Source organism: Apteryx mantelli, chromosome 17 (assembly GCF_036417845.1).
Source record: "Apteryx mantelli isolate bAptMan1 chromosome 17, bAptMan1.hap1, whole genome shotgun sequence".
Lineage (NCBI taxonomy): Eukaryota > Metazoa > Chordata > Aves > Apterygiformes > Apterygidae > Apteryx > Apteryx mantelli.
The window spans coordinates 2,203,680-2,222,600 of record NC_089994.1 but is presented as its reverse complement, the minus strand read 5'-3'; the positions used below and the strand labels follow the sequence as shown (position 1 = coordinate 2,222,600).

General features: G+C 50.0%; 1 protein-coding gene across 4 annotated transcripts in view; it reads right to left on the bottom strand.

Moving 5' to 3' along the window:
• Positions 1-18,654, bottom strand: part of NF2 (NF2, moesin-ezrin-radixin like (MERLIN) tumor suppressor) — a 39,683-nt gene extending 21,029 nt beyond the window's left edge. For all 4 annotated transcript variants that reach the window (XM_067307288.1, XM_067307286.1, XM_067307289.1 and 1 more), the window contains exons 1-8: positions 18,410-18,654; positions 9,630-9,755; positions 8,404-8,526; positions 6,116-6,199; positions 2,336-2,404; positions 1,837-1,919; positions 870-945; positions 425-559 (exon numbers count right to left, since the gene is read on the bottom strand). In XM_067307288.1, coding sequence (XP_067163389.1) covers positions 425-559; positions 870-945; positions 1,837-1,919; positions 2,336-2,404; positions 6,116-6,199; positions 8,404-8,526; positions 9,630-9,755; positions 18,410-18,523 — 810 coding nt within the window. In that variant the 5' untranslated portion in view covers positions 18,524-18,654. The remainder of the gene's footprint in view (positions 1-424; positions 560-869; positions 946-1,836; positions 1,920-2,335; positions 2,405-6,115; positions 6,200-8,403; positions 8,527-9,629; positions 9,756-18,409) is intronic.
• Positions 18,655-18,921: the final 267 nt, after the last annotated feature.

The window sequence follows — 18,921 nt, the reverse complement described above, 5'->3', positions numbered from 1 at the left end:
CTGTCATGCCCAGCCTGGCAGTCTGAAAGCTCAAAATGACATAATGATATGGCAAGACGCAAGAGCTCCTCTCGCCAGGAATATGTTTTACTATATTTAACAATACAAGAAGCCTCTGTGCACTAAAACAGGGATCTTGCCTTCTGAACTTTGACACTTGGGCTAAGCACATCAACAGCAATTTTGCTTTTGAATCAGTTAAAGAGAGGGTTTGTACATACTCTAGCAATAAACAGAATAGCTCATGGTCAACCTCTTGCATGCCCACTTCTGGAAAATTTCAGAAAGCCTTAAAATTAAGGTTTCTATTGGAGAGGCTGAGCTTAGCTAAGCTGGTGAGAGCAAGCACAGCAGAAAGGGGAGCTAAGAGAAATCATTTCAATTGTAGTCGTGGTCCTAGGGGAGAGGGCAGACGTAGCCGTACCTCTTTATCGCTGTAGGAAATATTCCGGATCTCATTCCATGGGAAGGAGATTTTGGGGGTCAGCCTGTTGTCTGGGTCGTAAATGTGAAGACCCAAGGCATCGACTCCAAGCAGCAGTTCAGTGCCCTTTTTATTCTACAGAGGAAAAGAAAAGAGCAGAAAACCCTTTTATTTGACTCAGGGATGATTTGACATTAGCTGAGCCACTGTGAGCTTCCCCCAGCCCTGAGCAGTGACCCTGCAGTGCTGTGTGTTAAAGGCGCTTCTGCCTCCCAGGCAGCTAGAGGCAAATCGTACCGGGGTTGTGACTCTCACAGCACACCGTGGCCACCTCTCATGTCTGCAGGCTCTCCAAGGCTCCTCCCGTGCAATCTTACAGCAATGCAGAAGGCTAACACGAGAAGTTCAGCACGCCTCGAAAACATGACCCGCCACCTGCACTCACCCTAATTGCAAAATAGTTCACTCCATACATCTCCAAGTCCTGAGCTATCTTCAAATACTCCATTTCCGCTTCATCTCTGTCAGACAGGAAAAAAAAAAGGCAGTTAGAGATGTCTGCCAGCATCAGAGAAAGCGAGACAGCTGCTCTTTCTGATCCCAAGCACACACGGTGCATTCAAACCCCGACTGTCTTTACGACATAGGTCAAGCCTTATTTGCTGGCAGGATCAGTAAAGACCAGCAGCAAATCCCGGCCTATAGCTTGCTGGCATCTTAATGGCTGTTAATGCCTGCCTGGCACAATGCAGCATTTCAGGCCCTGCTTGGTTCATCTTCCAATCCCTTAAACAGAAAAAAAATTTCTAGCTGGGGGTCCCTGCTTAACAACAGTCCTAAATTCTCCCTGGGATCCCATCAGTGAGCACTGGGCAGCAGGGCACGTTCAGAGCAACCAGAGAAAGCGCTTTGCCCCTCCTGGGTCTGCTACAGGTTTGCCAGGATTAACCCTACCCATAGAATGTCACACAGGTGTCCTGTATTCCTGCAGGGACACGGTTCTAGGGGACAGTTTATTTCTGCATGGGAAAAGAAGTTAAATTCTACAGGCTTAAACGTGAGCTTGATATAATCCAATCCACATGAAATTTTGCACAGTTTAACTAGTTCTGAGGCAACTCTCATAGCTGAAATAATGATATCGGAACAGGATCGTCCTGGCTTTACATTATACATCTGCCACGCTGCTTGGCTGGGAAAAGGGAAAAAAGTTGCCAAAGCAGTTTCCCGTTTCAGGCAACACAAGCCACATTTTCACTGGATAAACTCAGCTCTGTCTTTACACTCCCTTCTGTCCAGTGCAACCCCTGGGAAGCGGTTCACAGAGCTCATCCATCGCCCGCCGAAGCTGCTGAGACTCTCTGGGTGAGAGGACCGTCGCGAAGCCGCGGGCGCCACCAGCACATGCTCACCTCGCTCTGCCGCGGTGCTCAGCATACCAGGCCGTTATTCGCTCCTCCCACATCTCTGGAGTCATCTGGTAGAGGTTTATCACCTGGGACACGCAGAGGGAAAAAGACTCAGTCACGCTGCTGCTCTCGCCAGCCTCCTCACCCAGCGAATGAGCCAGAAATCCCTCAAACGTCCCCTCCCGAGCGTCCCATCAGCCCGCCAGGCTGACAGCTCCTCTCCGTTGGGTGAGCTCAGCCCGGCTCTTTCATTCCCCCATGCTCCCATCACCCTGGTACCTTGCAGGATGCAACCGGGAAAGCCATTGGAAAGAAAACCCGTGCTTGTATTTTGCTTATAATATTTCAGGAAGCAGTTGAATTCTCCTCCCTCCGCGCATCTTTTTGGACCAGTTGCCTTGCAAAGGGAGACAGAACCACAGACCCCCTCTCTGTGACAGGCTGTCACCCAAACAGCCACCGAGCCTGGAAATTCACCTTTGCGCTCTGCTTAGCCCCTTACCCGCTTTGGCAGCAGCTCCTCCTGTGCCAGGAAGCCTCGCTTGTGCACATTGGGGTCGTAGTCGCCGTACTGAAAAGAAGCACAGACACTGCACTGATGCCGCATTCGCAATATGAGCCAGGAGAAAAAAAGAAAAGGGGGGAACAAAAAAAGAAATTGCTTCACCCTTACAAATCAATCCTGAGGGATTGACTGGGTGCACTTCAGACCTGGTGAGTGCACCCAATAATTCCTTATGCTTGTTTAGATTTAAATCTTTTTGAGCATCGTGTAAAATGATCGAGAAATAAAACGGCTTATTAGCAGATTCAAAGGCTGAGCGTCCCTGCGGCACGCGTGAAAACGAATTTACCTCCCACACAGGGTGGGAGGGGAGGAACCGACTGGAAACCAGCAATGCAAATAACCTAGCAAGTTTAAGAGGATGATGGACGCAAGGCATGCACAGTAAATGCTGCGATTTTCATTAATCTAGTGAAGGAGATTTCGAACACAGCATTTCCCAGTTATACAAGACACAGCACTGCTTTCTCAAGCCATTTTGCAGGGGAAACAGCCTTTCCTTCCCTGCTCTTCTGAAAAGCCTCAGCTCAGAAAGTGCAAAAGGGCAACAATTTTTAAACCGAGACCAAGACAGACCCAGTGCTCATGTAAAAAGTCGGGAAACTTTCCAAATCCATCTCCTTTTCATGCCAGGAGCATGATGTCACTCGCTAAAACCAGCGCTCAGCATCGCCAGCCCATCCACACGTCCTCTGCGCAGCACAGTGAGCAATGTTTCATACCAGACAAGCAGGGATTAAAGGGGCAAATACTGATCCGGAGCCAGTGCAGATGCAAAGGAAGCATGCGGCAATCAGCACCGACTCAGCTTTCAATTCATATAACAAAAACGCTGTGGATTTCATTCAGGAGGGTGCTCGGCAGCAGGCAAGTGTCTCTCTCCCGAGGCCTGCAGGTGCTCATCGCAGTGACGCGGTGCCTGAATCCACGGCAAAAGGGAGCAGCAATGAAAAGGCAGCGCTGGCAGAGACAACAAAACTCCAGTAACCTTGGACAGGCAGAAAACAAATCACTTCGGGGTGATAAAAAGAACAGCAAATAGGATTAACGCAATTATTTTTTGTTGTGATCTGCTGTGAAGATCCAAGGCTAAGTACGGATTATGAGATTTTCATGTCGTGAAAATACTGCTGCATCCCAAAGGAATGTTTGTACCGAGAGAGGCTGGATGAGAACATTAATTATTCACAAGTGAAAAAAAAAAAATCAAACGGCCCAAGTATTGCAGTATATGTTGGCTCAAGTGATTTGGCAAATATATCTTTAAAGCCCTTTTCAATTAAATCATTATTCCAAAACTGTCAGGGAAATTTAGCTCTTGTTAATTGAGCTGTGTGATTAATATTTCTGTTTACACGTGGAAGATGTCTTCACATCATTCATACACCTGGCTTACGTTGCCCTGCATAAATATGTGTATATTCAGTTCCAAACTATTAACACAGAGTATTAGCTGTTTTGGAAAAAAACAAAAACAAACAAAAGCATTCTTTCTGGGTGCTGAAGTGCTGCATGATTTGAAGAGGCCTGCCTCACGGCAATGATTTGCATTTAAGGGACAAGAAAAGGAAAAACCTCTTGAACATTATCGTTTTTCTGCAGGAAAGTGTTTTTCACTAGAGTCTATGCCTCTCCTTGCTGTTTAAAACCTGAAACCCCTCCAACACTCAACAGCGGTGTGGGTGGTTTGAGTGCAAGGCTAGAGGGGAAAACACACAGCAATTCCCCAAATGAACACAGCACTAGAGAAAAGAAACAAGCTTTTATTTCTGTCCCCCACGCGCTTACTTTGTTATTTCAGGTAGGTGGACAACGGCAGTACAAACCAGCCTTGCTCTCAGTCAAATGACTGCTTCAGGTGCAAACATCGGATGCAAGCCTATGTCAGGCTGTTTTGCCTCTAAAGATGGAAATCAGCACATCATTAATGAAAGTGCTGTGCTGAGTGGCCACCTTCTTGTCCAGAAAGGACGCCTGGACCCTGGAAAGGACACCGCTATCCTGTGTTACTGGAAGGAGACAACCAGCTGCAATGCCTCTTCCCAGCTCCAGACTGAGGATTTTTCCTCCAGCTTCCTCCCATGCTGGAAAAACCGATGGGGAAACTCAGCCTGGGCCCTGCTTAGTTGAGAGGGGCCACAAGGAAAAGTCGTGCCTGAAGCAGTCACCAAGGTAGGACAAGGAAGGGCATCCCTCCCTCATCGAATAACCTCTCTGCAGAATCAAAATTTGTAGATTAGGAAAAACGCTCTGATTCCAGCTGCCCCCCTCCCAGGACAAGCGAATATTGAGCGAATCAAGGGTGTCCCCGAGCCCAAGGTGAGCAGCTGAGCTGCAGGCCGAGGCAACATGATAGCACAGCAATCCTATACCAAACTATGGCCCGTTCCTGATCAGGAGAACAAGAGCTGTCACAGCCACAAGTTAACAGGGCTCAATATTTACCCAAGGGTTTATTCATTTTGGCAACAGGAAAAGTTATCCCTTATGGATCTTCAGCTCACTGGGTCACAGGAGAGAAAGCCAAGTGAGTGTTCACTCATGCGCTCTAATACAAGCAATGAATGTTTGATGCAAATAGAAACATTTTTAGAAACCACTCATTTTTCCCTGGCTCATGAGTCTCTCTCACAAAACATGTTTTCATCGATATGAGGAAAAAACATCTCTTTCTAGTAAACTCAAACATTCATCATCAAGCAATATTGTTACATGCCACACAGCCCTTAGACAAAATTGGGCATGGACTGAAGAGTTATGAGAAACATTATCAGGCAAGGTAGGAAAAGCAAGTGTGAAACACTGAGGACTGGATTCATGGAAAAGGCTCAGTTTTCACCTCTTCAGGCAACAGAACCAACCCCCCTGCTGCATCTTCAGTGCTCAGCTACGAAAGCCCTCAATCCAGTGAGAGTTATGCAGGTATGGTGATAAACAGCTCTGAGCTAAACCTCTTCTCCCACCTGCTACAGGAACATCCCTCCCTTATCCCTCAGGCTGCTCCCGCTATCCCAGGAGCCGACCCACCGCAAGGTGTCCAAAGCTGCATGTTTTGGATTCAAAAACAGTGTTCTTTTAAATAGGTCCCCAGCAAAAACCCTGACTCTGGGTATGGAGCAGAAGCATTCAGCCAAGGAAGGGGAAGACTTAATGACCACGGAGCTTTTCACCTGTCTGGCGAGGCCAAGCACCCATGCTCAACCACCAAAGGTGCTGGGAGAGGACAGGAAAAGTCCTCCAAAACTGCAGTAATGTTAACACAGCAAACTGCCACACACAAAATAAAGTGGTTATCACACGGACAGGGAGTATCCCGGGGAAGCAACGGAGGCGTTAGTCCCATCGCTGATCTGCCTCTGGCTGCAAGGGTGAGAGCAGGGAGAAGATCTAAAAAAATCATGGGCTACAGAAGCTCCTCTGCTCCTGGGCTAACCCACACTTCAGTAGGCTGCAGCTCCTAAGCTGAGCACTTGTTAAAGAGCCCTGTAAAGAGACTGCAAAAATCTGCCCAAAGTCAGAAGGCAGCCAGGAATCACCAGTGCAGAAAAGGCAACATTGCTAGTGTGGTTCTGCCACTTTCAAATTTTTAACAATTTTCCCTGTCTTCCACTTGCTCGGGAAGTGGACGTATCGCAAAGCACCTTCTTGGGAGCAAAGCTACCCACTGCCCCATGTCCACGGGCAGCTGAAAACCCTCTCCGGCTCCTCTGTGCCTACCTTGGCTTGGACAGCATAGGAAGCCAGCAGCACTGAAGCCTCGGGAGGGCAATAGATCTTCTCATCCAAAATCTGCTTCTTTACCTGCACAGAGCAACGAAGGACACATAACGGGTTTAGTGGGGCTGTGCAAAGCATGACTGTCACAGCAGATGGCTGCAGTTTGTTTTAACTATAGCTGTCAACCAGCCGGTTAATGGTTTTCCTAACAGCAGTTACAATTCAGGCCCGGGAAATCTCTGAAGGGAAGAGTGCAGACTTTCACAGGCTGCCTTTTTCAGACAGGTTTGCAAGAAGAGCTAAATTTATACGTGGAAAATGGCAGAACCTACATCCCATTGCTAAAGGCAAGGGGAAAAAAAAATCTCATGTGTAAATACAGAGATAAAACCTCTTCAGGCGTAATCTATGTGTTGAAGTGACATCCACGCACTGCATTAAACAAAAAAAAAAAGTTGGCAGCTCATCCTCTGAGCACACAGAGGTTTTTTTCTTGGGATACGCAGGCCTCTTTAGAAGTCAGTGTGCACTGGCATTCACTGTGGGTACTCTCCAATTCCCCCGAGCACAAGCAGGGCCATGGGTCACCTCCTGGGGCACTCCCAGGAGAGCCAACATACAACTCCCACGAACCACTGCTTTACATTGCCTGGCTTCTCCACATTAAAAAAATTAAACCTGTCATGTTTGATATTTTTTGTTTTACACACTTAATTTTCCCCAAATATAGATTAAAACAAAACAAAACAAAACAAGCACTCTATTTCCATGGGAGGCTTAAACGGATTGTTGCAGAGATATAGTTAACACTGATTTGAATTCATAGCATGTGTTGTGTTCTCAAAGTCTGTTAAAACTTAATCACAGAAGATGTTCTCCTGCATTAAGATAAATAGGAGAGCTTGCAGGCGTATGCATGCTCTTGTTTCCCGCATGTGTTATGGGAGCACAGCCACCTCGTATTATCAGAAATCCTAGTGGAAAAGTCATGGTCTGCATTTACAAAAGTGCAGCTTTCACTGCTTTTCCTCTCTGATTTTTCTCAAGCATGCCAGAAGTATTTTTCCTCATCAAGGACAAAATCTGTGGCAAACTGGACATTTCGAAATATCCATCAGGAGACAGTGGAGCACAGAACAGAGCTGGAAAGTTTAACAGAAGTATTTTGCATTTAGAAGCTCTTTAGCCCTAAAGACCAAAGACCAGCATTGGAACAACAAGGAGCATTGATGGGGTGGTGGGGTCAGTTTAATACTCGTTTCAATGGGGAAGAGAAGGGGCAGGCACACTAAAGTTGTATTTCTAAGAGCTTTCAAACCCAGTTTGCCTCCACTTTGGTGTAACAAACCTAAGAACACGAGCATCCATTATTTTTAGAAGCGTCAGATGAAAAGCCATGCACTTCCCTGGAAGTGGCCAAGACATCTCCATCGCAACCTGGGACCTGACTAGGTCTCTACTGCCTGTGACCTTCCTGCCTGCAGTGTCTTTTGTGCGTTCACACACCCCTTTACAGGAAACTGTTTCAGCAAGTTGATATTTGCCTGAACCAGAGAGTGTCTCTGCTAACAGGGCTTCATTTCTCAGCTGAGCTGATTCCCCAGGACAGAAGATGGTAGCGAGCTTACAGCCAGCGTCCAGAGTCAGTCCCCACGCTTGCCGGGCACTTAATGTGCGAGTATGTGTGACGGTGGGGCAGCTGGCACCGGTGGGGCAGCTGGCACCGGTGGGTTTTCCCTCCTACCCGGCTTTTGCCATCAGCTCCTGACTTGGTCGTGCTTCTGGGATTTTCTTCTGCTCCAAATATTTGGAAAGACTATGGGGAAGAAGTGAACCTCACTGGCTTGGAACAGGCTGATTTCATGGGCTCCTTTAGGGTGGGATTCCCATGTTTCACTTAGCAATGCTCTCGGGTGCAAAGGCAAGGGCCATCTCTCCGTGCAAATGACACTGCACTGCAGGGAGGAGGGATCCGAGACCACATCCTTCACATCCAATAGAGCCATTTTCCTTAACTGCAACACATCGATATTACTAATCACCAGTTTACTAAGTCTGCCGATTTGGGCTCCTGTTATTGCTCCATCAGACAAACCATCTTTGATCTATTTTAAAATGTTTTTGTTACAGTTGAAGACAGCTCCTGTCAGAGAGGGGGTGAATGTAACAGTGAGGGTCCACACTTTGCTGACTGACCTGCTCAGACCCTGCAACCCTCCTGCACTTCTGCCTGTCCTGGCTTTTGGCTCCCTGGAGCTGGGAACGGGGTGCATTTACCGGGCTCCTACCTGCAGGAAGAACAAGTGCTGGGTGATCTCCTGGACCAGCTCCTCCTCCGCATTCTCTGGATAAAACTTGGCCAGAAAGTGAAAGGTGACAGGCTCCTCGGTGGGAACGTCGTGATCCAGCACCTGGGGGACACAAAAGCACTTCAGCCACTGCTTCCGGCCTCGACAGCGCTGCTGTCTCTTGGAGCCAAGACACAGCTCTCCCAATCCGATTAGCTTTTGTCAGACATTTTTGGCATCTAGGATGTACAAACCGAGCTAAGTAGCCCAGAAATCACAGTTAAAAAAAGCAACAGAAAAAAAAAAAGAGAAGAAAAAAGGCAGATTTCTGACATTCATAACTATACAAAAAACAAAAGAGGCAGGAACAAAAAGCATGAGGAATGAGCTGCTCACGCTAAGCCAAGGCTGATCCTGCTCTGTGGTGCACATGCTGCCTGTCCTGCTCCTCTTACAGCAACACTCAGTCCTGCTCCGCCACCAGCAGGCTCCCTGGTCACTCCCTGCATTGCTGGGTAGCAGCATTGCTCCTTGCTATCTTTCTTTTTGTGCTGGCAACGTCCAGCTCAGATTTATCTTAGTCTAAAACCTCAGTGCGACATGAGGGATTCACCAAGACTTCCCTGCCAGTCTCAATTACTGGCTTTTCTTTTTTTAGCGCAACATCATTTGGGTGCAAGCAGCACCACATCCAGCACCTCTCCAGCTAAGCGGTCATCAGCTCAGAGAGGATTCCCTCCCGCATGTCCCTCGCCTGTTCTCTCTATTCTTCCTCCTCCCGAGCTCTTTGTGCATCTTAGACAACAAACACCAAGCAAGAAGCCAAAGTGTAGCCTTACTTTTCCACTACTTGCACAATATCCCAGAAAGCAAGTTTCTGAAAGATTTGTCATTTGGGAGCATGTGAGAGATTCTCTAAAAGAAACTATCAGGCCTCATTTATGTTCAGTCCCCTCAAAGTCTGGCATCCCAGCATGGCTGCCTCCCCAAAATGCCCTAAGGGGATCCAGGTGAGCAGCCTCACAGGCTTGGGAGGGATTGGGGCAAATCCCGGCTAATTCTTCTCATTTTAACTTGTTAAATGCAGTGGTTACGAGGTTTAAATGCACTTCTCCCAGTTCACTTCTCCAGCACACCTAACGCAACCTCAGGTATGCTGAAAGAGAGGAAAATATATCCTCCCTCTTCACTGCACACGACCTCGCGAGGGGAAAGTAAGCTCCAACCTTCTTGTCCATTTTGAGCCAAGCCACTGTGTCCTTGATGGTGTACTGAAGGCCGAAGAACCAGGTTTCCCGGAGTCCCAGTGTCCTGCACACTAAATCAAACAAGTCCTTCCCTTTCCACTTCACCTGCGAGAGAAGAAAGAGGAGGCAGAGCTGTAAAGAGGGACTTCAGAACTTCTTTTCTGTTCAGCCAAATCCACCCTTTTTCACCTCACCATATGCTTGCATCCTGCAACTTCATCTGGGTTTGAATTGGTAGAAATAAGAAAACATCCCAACGAAGCACACTTTATATCCTTCCATCTACTCTCACCTGCAGCTTACCACCTCCTCCTGCACTTGGGAACTGAAATGTGATTTATTTCCCTGAAAATGCCGCTAAGGGCCCATATCTTCTGTGTCTCAGGCCAGGAGCAAGAAGCTCATTTCTTCTGATAAACCACCAAAATTCAGCAGCAGATCCGACGGGGCCATTTTAGTTCCTTCCAAGTCACGCACTGCTATAAGCGGTATATGTTCACCAAGAAAAAAAAAATTCACTCTTAACAGCACTTGGGTAACTCTAATGTCTCTAAGTACAGCCCCAGGAATCCCTGCACAATCTTGCAGCTGCACCCACCTTGTTGCTGCAGTTTGTTCTTAAAAACAGAAGCTTTTGGGAAGCAGAAAGGTGAAAAGGGACAGAAAACAGATGCATCTAACAAGCAACGCTCCTGCTGTCGCCCGCTGCCACCTCGGGGGCAAGGAGGAGCACGTTTGGCAGCACTGCAATTATAAACCCCTAATTTCCCACATTTAGCTGTCCTCCGGTCGCTGCAAGGAGCTCTGGCTTGGCACGGGACGTTACAGACAGCAGGTCCCTTCCCGGCTGTTATTCCAGGAGGAGGGTTAATTCACGGGTTCAAACTAGAGCACAATAGACATCGCAGCGGCTGTTTTGTACCATTCCTGCAGGCACTTAAAAAAGGCTGCCACCAAAGGGCTGTTTCTTAACTAGGATTAAATTGCTTTGCATAAAGCATTGTTGGCTTTTTTTTTTTCTTTTCTTTTTTGAAAGCCAATATTTCAGCCTATGGGTTCAATGGCCTGGTTGGCACCGGCGTGATACGTGCAAACGCAGGAATCGGCGTTTCCAGCTGGGCTTTGCCCTGCAGCCCCAGTGAGGGCCTCCCCGGGGGGGTTCCCACCAGCTGCAGGCTACAAGCAAATTTGCCCCAGGGCGATTTCCTGCAGCTCTCCAACCCCAAATCCTCATTCATCACACTGCACTAACGCAATTCAACGATTTCCTCCCCAAAAGCAAGCCTGCAGTCAGTCTAAAAGCCCAGCAGCAAGCACTAAAGCACGAGCATTGAAATTGCTGGGTGAACGCACAATGTGGGCATGGAAATATTTTAACCAATTGCTTCTGTGATAGATTTTATACCGTTGCTCTGTCTTTGTACCCATGTGCTACGGAAATATATGCTTAAAATTCCTGACTGCAGTGTTGAAGTTTCCAGCCATAACGTCGCAGCCGACCATGCTGAATTCCCTTCTAAATATCTAAGTGCAACAGCAGCCACCTTTATTTCAGCATACATGATCTCACTCCGCACCTTGGTACTTAAAACAACAATCTGCATTCAAGTGGCATCTCCTGACAGCTGAACTCCGACTGTTTTACGGACCTTCAGGCCCTCAGCCCGCCTTATCCCTATTCCACAGGCCGCATCTCATTAACTGTCACATTTCTGGCCGTAAAACATGCAAGAGCGCCCTGTGGGCACGGCGAGAGGCAGAGACCCGCTGTCCAAGGCTGTGCAGAAAAGAGCCAGAAAGCAGCCGGGTGCCGCCACCTCCCGGTCCTTGCCGATTTTGCAAGCAATCACGAACTCTCGAAAAGACTACAAAAAGGCTCATCATGGAAAATTCCCTCTCAGCCATCTGCCAGAGTGGTTGGCCCGATGCTATAATAAAGATCAGTCTCCCAAGAAAAAGTTACATGAAAAAAAAACCCTTAATCTGACATGCAGCCATGGCAGTTTTGCTGCCCCCCTGCCCAAGGGAGCCAGGTCGCCTGCAGCGCTCCCACGTCCGTGTCCAGCTGCCGATGGTGCGGTTTTGTCTTCTCCCGTTAGCTTGGTCTTAGCACGGGCTGTTTGATATGTTTTGCAAGTGGGAGAGGACTGCATGAACACGCGGCTTTAAGAACAGGGGAAGGGCCACTGGGCGGCTGTTTTGCATCGCGGGAATTTCTGCTCCTCGCTAAGCGCAGAGCATGCGCGATTCATCAGCGGTATGGATTTTAAGTAAATGCTGAGTATTTCCACCGCCTGTCGGAATAGGGTCCTTCCAGCCTGGCTTATTGCCATCATCTTTTTCTCCAGCGGAGATGTCAGATTTGGCAGCTGTTAACAGGGTTTGGGTTATTTATTAACCCCCACCAAGAGTCATTTCCAACGCAGCTGGGCAATTTATTTAAGCACTGCGCCTCCCTGTCGGAAAGCACAACTGCTCCTCGGGTAGAGACGATCTGCACGCCAGTGGCCAAAGCGAGCAGCAGGTTATCCAACTGCCCGCGGGTGCCAAGGGTGACGTGGCGGGAGGCCAAGCGCTACAAAAAAAGGGGCGCTGGGACACAAGAGGGTGCAACTGTCCTCTCTAAAGCCGGACCTTGAAGAAACGGTGAACATCTGTAAAAAGAAAAAATTGGTGCAGTCAAATATTTTAAGGAGTGCTGAAAACAGCTCTTCAGCTGACCAGATCATTTTATTAAATTTAAGTGCTAATTTGATGCTCAATGTGAAATAAAGAGAATGCAGGCACTGTTCAGATGACGTTACGGCCCAAAAGACTGAACAGAAAAGGGAGACGGAGTCCTGGGAAGCTGCGCTAAATCGTTACGTATTTCCTTGTAGAAGCCTTATGGAAGAAGCAAGCTTTAACAGGAGGATACGGCATCTTTCCACAGAAACAGAGAGGGAGATGGCAGAAAGGAGGTGGCAGGGCAGAGAGCAGAAGCTGAGCAGCGCATGCCTCCAACAAGCACCCGAGGGAGAAAAAGCCAAACAGGTAGGCGATATCTGCTCCTCATCCCATCAGGAGATGCCCAAACAACAGTTTACAGCTCAAAATGAGGTGAACCCAAGACTGCAGACTGTATTTACCCTTCTGAAGGATAACAGCAGCATGACAGATCCCCATTTATTTGGATTTAAAGCCCATTGAGAGCAAACAGAGAATCCAATAATCACTATCCTTTCATTTTCTTAAATAAACAGATGTCAAATGCTTTCAACTGCCACTTACTGAGCCACAAGATGGGACTGTAAAAGTTATTTTTATTTACTAATGCTCCATGACAACTCGATAACAAGCTTTTAATTAAAATCTATTTTTGTTAACCACGAAGGAGGCCAGAAATGCAGCCAGGTGTAACAAGGCAGATGGTGCGGCTGAGCATGTTTCTTGGTGGCTGCACGAGACAGAGCGCGGCGGGTATAAGCGAGGACAGGCCATGGTGCCTGAGGCTGGCATCAAAGCGAGTGGCAGAGGGAAGGGAACCAGTGATGGCCCAGAGCATTGTTTCCAGTACTTAGGTTTGGGCTGTGCAAGTTAAGCGGTCATAGCGACATGACGCAGGGGAAGAGGCTCCAAGAAGTGGCGAGAAGGACATTGCTCCTCCAGGGACCTCTCATCTTCTCAGGACGAGGCTGAAGACATGCTCAGGTCCCACTGGGGTGCCTCTGCATTGCTGCCACAGAGGCTACGGCATCCACGCAGAGGATCACAACCCTCCTGACAATCCATCACGTGTCAGGAGCCTACCGCCGGGGAAAGACGAGCCAGCTGGAGTTTATGACGCCAGGCAACACGGGAGAAAAAAAGGTTTAGCCTTGCCCCAACAATTTGCAAGTTTATCATTGAATGACTCAAAGCTAAAACTTGCGGGCTCTCATGTGCTCGTCTGCTCGTCCTAAGGGCTGCTTGATTTTCCCCAAAAGTGCTGCCTCTGAGCCGCCAGCAGATCGTTCCCAAAGCCGCTTCCCTGCTCCGGTACTTCCAACTTGGAAACCCACCTAGCTGAAAGACATGGTCTGTACAAGAAAAGGTATTAAAGGGCATCAAAACTGGAGTAAATACCAAAAGAGAAAAACATGTTTCTGTCTCAAACGTCCTCCCGTCTTCCCCTTTGCATGAACATGCTTCCTCGGGATTAATCATGGAGTCAGGGGACTGACAGCACTTTTGAACCTTCGCTATCTGGAGGCAATTGGGCAGCCTGGAGTTTAACAAGCTTAAGAGAGGTTGCAAGGGGACATGGGGGTTCTGGAAAATGTTTTGGACACAGGGCGCAGTCAGGAAGAAGTCAGAGAGGATCCACATTCCCGTGCGACTTGGACACGGCATGAAAAGGGGATGCAGAACTGAACTGCAATGAGCAGGAGAGCTCTGAAGAATTAATTCCCAAATGACAGAGTCATGAGTCGGCAGGATTTCTGACTTTTTTGGTGTAAACCCCCTCCAAATATAAAGTCGAATGAGAAAACCTGCCAATTTCTGCATGTTTTTTCCCCCCCCCCCCTCTTTAAAAACATCAGTAGCAACCAAATGGCACAAGCTCCTGAGCATTTCCATAGAAGTGAGATGAGATCAGGGCAGGGGTGCATGAGGAACCCAAATGCTACCTTGCCAGCTGGTATCCTGACGATTTACTGAAGTTTATAGCCGAGGGGATTACTTGCGGCTTTTTCAAATAGCTGCTACTGCCCACAGATTTGCCTTTTCCAGTCCAGCCTTCTGCCAGCTTGCAGAAGCTCAGCAGCCTCAAAAGAGGTCACTGTTATTACCAACATCAGTGAGAAGCTGCAAAACATTTAACCAGGGATGGAGGAACCTCTACACAACCTCTCCTGAGTATTCACAAAGCCGAGGGAAGCTGCCTCATTCCCGTTTGCTTCCTTTGCCTTTCAGTTTTGGGGCAGGGACCAGACTGAGGTCAAAACCACCCCGACTTCTTGCACCTGCTCTTACTCGGGAACTTTAATTTGTCATCAATGCTGTGAAGATGGCTACAGAGAAACAGCCTTCAGGAAAGGTGCTGCAGCCCCAAAGACAGAACTATGAGCCCAGCTGCAGCCGCTGCAACAAGAAAGGGGCAAAGACACACATGAGAATGAGACCGGGGCTCTCCCATCAACCAGGCAGCTCGGGTCTCGGGGAAAAAACTGCACCTCAGCACATGTGAGGAGAAAACTTGACCACAGCAGCTCCTACGCAAATGGGGTCCTGGCAGAAGAAGAGCATGGAAAAAAGCCTCAGAAGGTCCAGACCCAGAATACCATGGAGCTAAGCTATGCCAGAGATGACAGATATCAGACAACCTCATCTGGAAGAGACGTCAGCAAAATTAGCTTTGCCACATTGAGTTGTGCAAGTCTGGGGCTCATCGACTTGTTTCGGTCAGGGCCACCACAAGTGACGGCAGAAGGTACCACCAGAAAGCAGCAGTCACAGAGGAAACTGTCGGCAATAGCACCCTGCAGCAGTATCAAAACCCTCCCAATTTGAGTACCACGCTTCAGCAAGCTCTGATTTGCACTACTGACACTTAAAATAACTTCCTGAGTCGTTCCTTGGGCAGCACCCAGCGCATCGCTGCGTTCATTGCAGGAGAACGTCAACTCCCAATGCCTTTTGGGAAGCTTTCTCCTGCACCACCCTCTGAGCACAGGGAGCTGACGGACTGCACAAGCCATTTGGAGGTGTTCTCAGAAAGATGGGGTCACTGGGGACTGGTTTAAACACAGCAATATTAAGAGACACGCAAATGTGTATCATTCCTCGAGACGCTATCAATTAACTAGGTGCCGCACTCAGGCAGCCGTAATGGAAGCAACAGAAAGGAAGACACTGACTTTGCACCTTTAAGATTTCCCCAAACAAACTATGAATCTTTAAAGTGAAACCCCAGCTGTGATTATTAAGTTCCATCACAGCATTAGAAAAGATTAAGATTTCATTTCTGTGAATTATTTCAGATTTAGGGTCCATTTAGGGACATTACTCGCAGAGCAGACAGATGCAAAGCAGGTTTAATCTCCTGAAATGCACAGCTGGGAATTCCCACAGAGCAGATTTAAAAATGAACCCATTACCAAAAACATGCCAAGCAGAGTGGGTGAGCTTAAGCTTAAGCTTAAGCTGTACTCCCTACCACGAAGGAGTTGGTTGAGGCAGCATGGCTGAAGAAGCGATAAACAATAACCATTTCCACCAGCCTGGCCACCCTTAATGTCCTGGGCCTCCACTGGCATGCCTTCAAGGTGTTAGCAGTGTCACAGGGCTGGGAAGCCCAACTCATGAAAACACAGAGTAGAGAGCTGTGGAATGAAGTATATATTTAAAAAAAAAAAAAAAAAAGAAAAATCAGTTGTATTAACGCTGCACAGAAAGGCGGGAGCGGAGAGGGAGGTGCAGCGGTGGCTGCCTCTGCCACACAAGGGGAGGACGAGGATCCCAGGAGGCAGAGGGGATGGGGGACAAGAGATGCCAGCGAGGAAGGGTGCCACAAATCAGGCGGCTCTGCTCGTACCGCAGCCTTCCTCGCCAAGGGATGGCAGCCCCAGCACCAGGACGTGGGGAGGTCGCCGCATTTATCGTGGGTCCTGCAGCTGGAGGTAAACCAAAGGCACAGGGACTTGCGGCCTTGTGGAGGAACTGCCAGCCCCTCGTTGTCTGCTGCCTCCATCCCACTGCGGGGCTAGGAGGCGGCTGGAGAGCAGCAGCAAGGACAGGGACAAGCACGCGGAGGAGCAGCCTGGAAGCAGCAGCGATTCCCTCCATCCTCCACCCAGCCGGCATCACTGGGAGAGGTTGGCTCCTCTGCAACCAGAGCACAATGCTAGAGATCCCCAACTCTCCCTTGGCGCGTTCAGACAGGGCAGCCGCGGACCAAGCGGGCAGATATGCAGCCAGGGAGCTCGACTAAGGCTCCCACCTCACCTGCACCAGGCATGGTGTGAAACAGCCCTGTGACCTCCCCACTTTGCTCAAGTTTTCCCCAGTTCGAGTGCTCCTCTGCACTGAAGGATGGCAGCCGAAGTCCCGCCGTGTCCTTTGCTGGGGGAGCAGCACAGGATCCCTCCCGCAGGCTCTCAGCTCCTTCCTGTGTGCAGGGAAGCCAGTGGCAGCAACAAGCTTTTTGAGCAGGAACCTCCCCATCAAGCTGTCTTCAGATGCATGAGTCACACGTTCGAACCTGACCCAAGCGCACTATGTCCCCATGTCACAAATACTCAAAGCCCAACATGAAGACAAGTGGCCACACCATTAAAAAAAGCATTGCCTTTTCTTTATCATTGGCAGCCTCAGGAAAGCAGGTGAGAAGCGAGCCAGGACACTTCACCTCTCCCGGCAGCGCAATGGTGGGAACCTTGCACTGCTGCGGGTGAAAATAAACCCTTAATCCTGGGAACAGGAGGAAGCTCCACAGAGCTGACAACGCATTTCATCAGCAAGAAAGTTTACAAGGACAAATACTTTTTTGGCTTATGGGCACTGGAATTACAGCAAAAGTTTGATCAGATGAAGAGCCTTTCTTTTTAAACTAGTTTATGTTTTCATCTGGGTAGAGTTGGCTTTCAGTTATTACATGCCTAATCTAGAAGCCCAGCTGATCATGTAAAAATAGCAATTACAAATTAGACTCCTGGGGGCTGATATCAGCCCCCAAGGGAAGAGCACCAAAGAATTATCAAGAGCCAGAAAAAGAAAGTATTAAAGAAAAAGACAACCAGAAGGGAAGTGGATATCAGAACACAATCCTGTGCCTTCCTGAACACATTTCATCCAGTGGATGGACCTAGTGAGTGATATCGCGTTTGCAAACTTTGTTCTCATGAGTGTTTTAAGTTGAATCCTTGTAGATTTAAGCCTTGGCACCCAATATAACTCAAGCCCTGGTCTCCTCATGAGGGCTGCTGAGCAGCAAGCAGCAAAACAAATCTGAGGCATGAACAATCCATTTTCCCTCATATCTCACTAAAAAGTTTTCTTTGTGGACTTACACTTCTCATGTCTGGTCTCAACAGGAATATAATATACGCCAAGCATGAAAGCACAGGGACGCAGGGGTTTGCTTTTGCCCACGTATGCAAGTGGCGCGGGGCACTGAGCAGCAGCTTCCCCGCTCTTAATGACAGTCCACCGCTGAGCTTGTGCCTGCTGCTGCTCCTTGCGGACGGAGAAAGCGCAAACCGCAGCCGCTCGTTCCGGCAGGAGAGGGGCGGCGGGGTGGGATCCTGCTCCCCGGCGGCGAGCCGCAGCCTCCGGCTTTGTGGGAGAGTCTCGGGGCGCCCCAGAGCTCAGGCGCCACGGTCTCAAAGCCAAGGCTGCCCTAGGGCTGGGAGCGCTCCCGCTCCCGGCGGTGCCGCCGGTCCGCGCTGGAGACAACGGGCGGGACCGGAGGCTCCGGGGGGGCCGCAACCCCCCGGCCCCGACAGCGCGGACCGGGGCCCCGGGGCAGGCGACAGGGCCCTCCTGGAGGCGACGGCCCCAAAAACGAGCGGCGAGAGGCGGCGCGGAGACGAGCAGGGCAGCGGGCTAACGACCCCCCCCGGGGGCTAATGAGAGGGAGAAAAATCCCCAGACGGGCAGGGCGACCCGCCCCGGCGCTGGCCCCTGCCCCAGGGGGGGCGCCGTGGCCCCGGGGCGGGGGGGTAGGGGGAGGAGGTGGTCCCGGTTGGGGGGGAGGTCGCCGTGGCCCCGGGCGGGGGGCGGAGCGGCGGGGCCGGTACCTCGCAGCTGAACTCCATCTCGGCGTCCATGGTGACAATGCGCACCGTGAAGGTCTTGGGCTGCTTCCTCTTCAGGGAGCTGAAGCTCATGCGGGAGGCGACGGCCCCGGCCATGGCGGCGGCCGGGGCGGGCAGGGCAGGGCGCGGCCGCTCAGCGCTGCGGGCCGCGGCACCGGGTCAGGGGTAGGGCCATGGCAGCGGCGGGCGGTGGGAGGGGGACACGGAGGCACCCGGGGGCCGGGCCGAGCCGAGCCGCGGCGGAGCCTGCTGCCTGCAGCGCACCCTAGCCGCCCCACTCCGCCATTGGCCCCGAGCGCGGGGTTGTCCCGCCCCTTCGCCGCGGGTCGCGCGGCTCCGCGGCCAATAGGAAGCTTGCGCGCCCCCCGCCGTCGTCTGCATTAGTGAGGGACGGAGCGGAAGCTGTCGTGATTGGTTCAGATGTATGCCACTCACAGAGGCAGGGCGGGCTCTGCCGGAGCCCCGCGCAGCTCCCCAGCAGGGTGGGTTGAGAG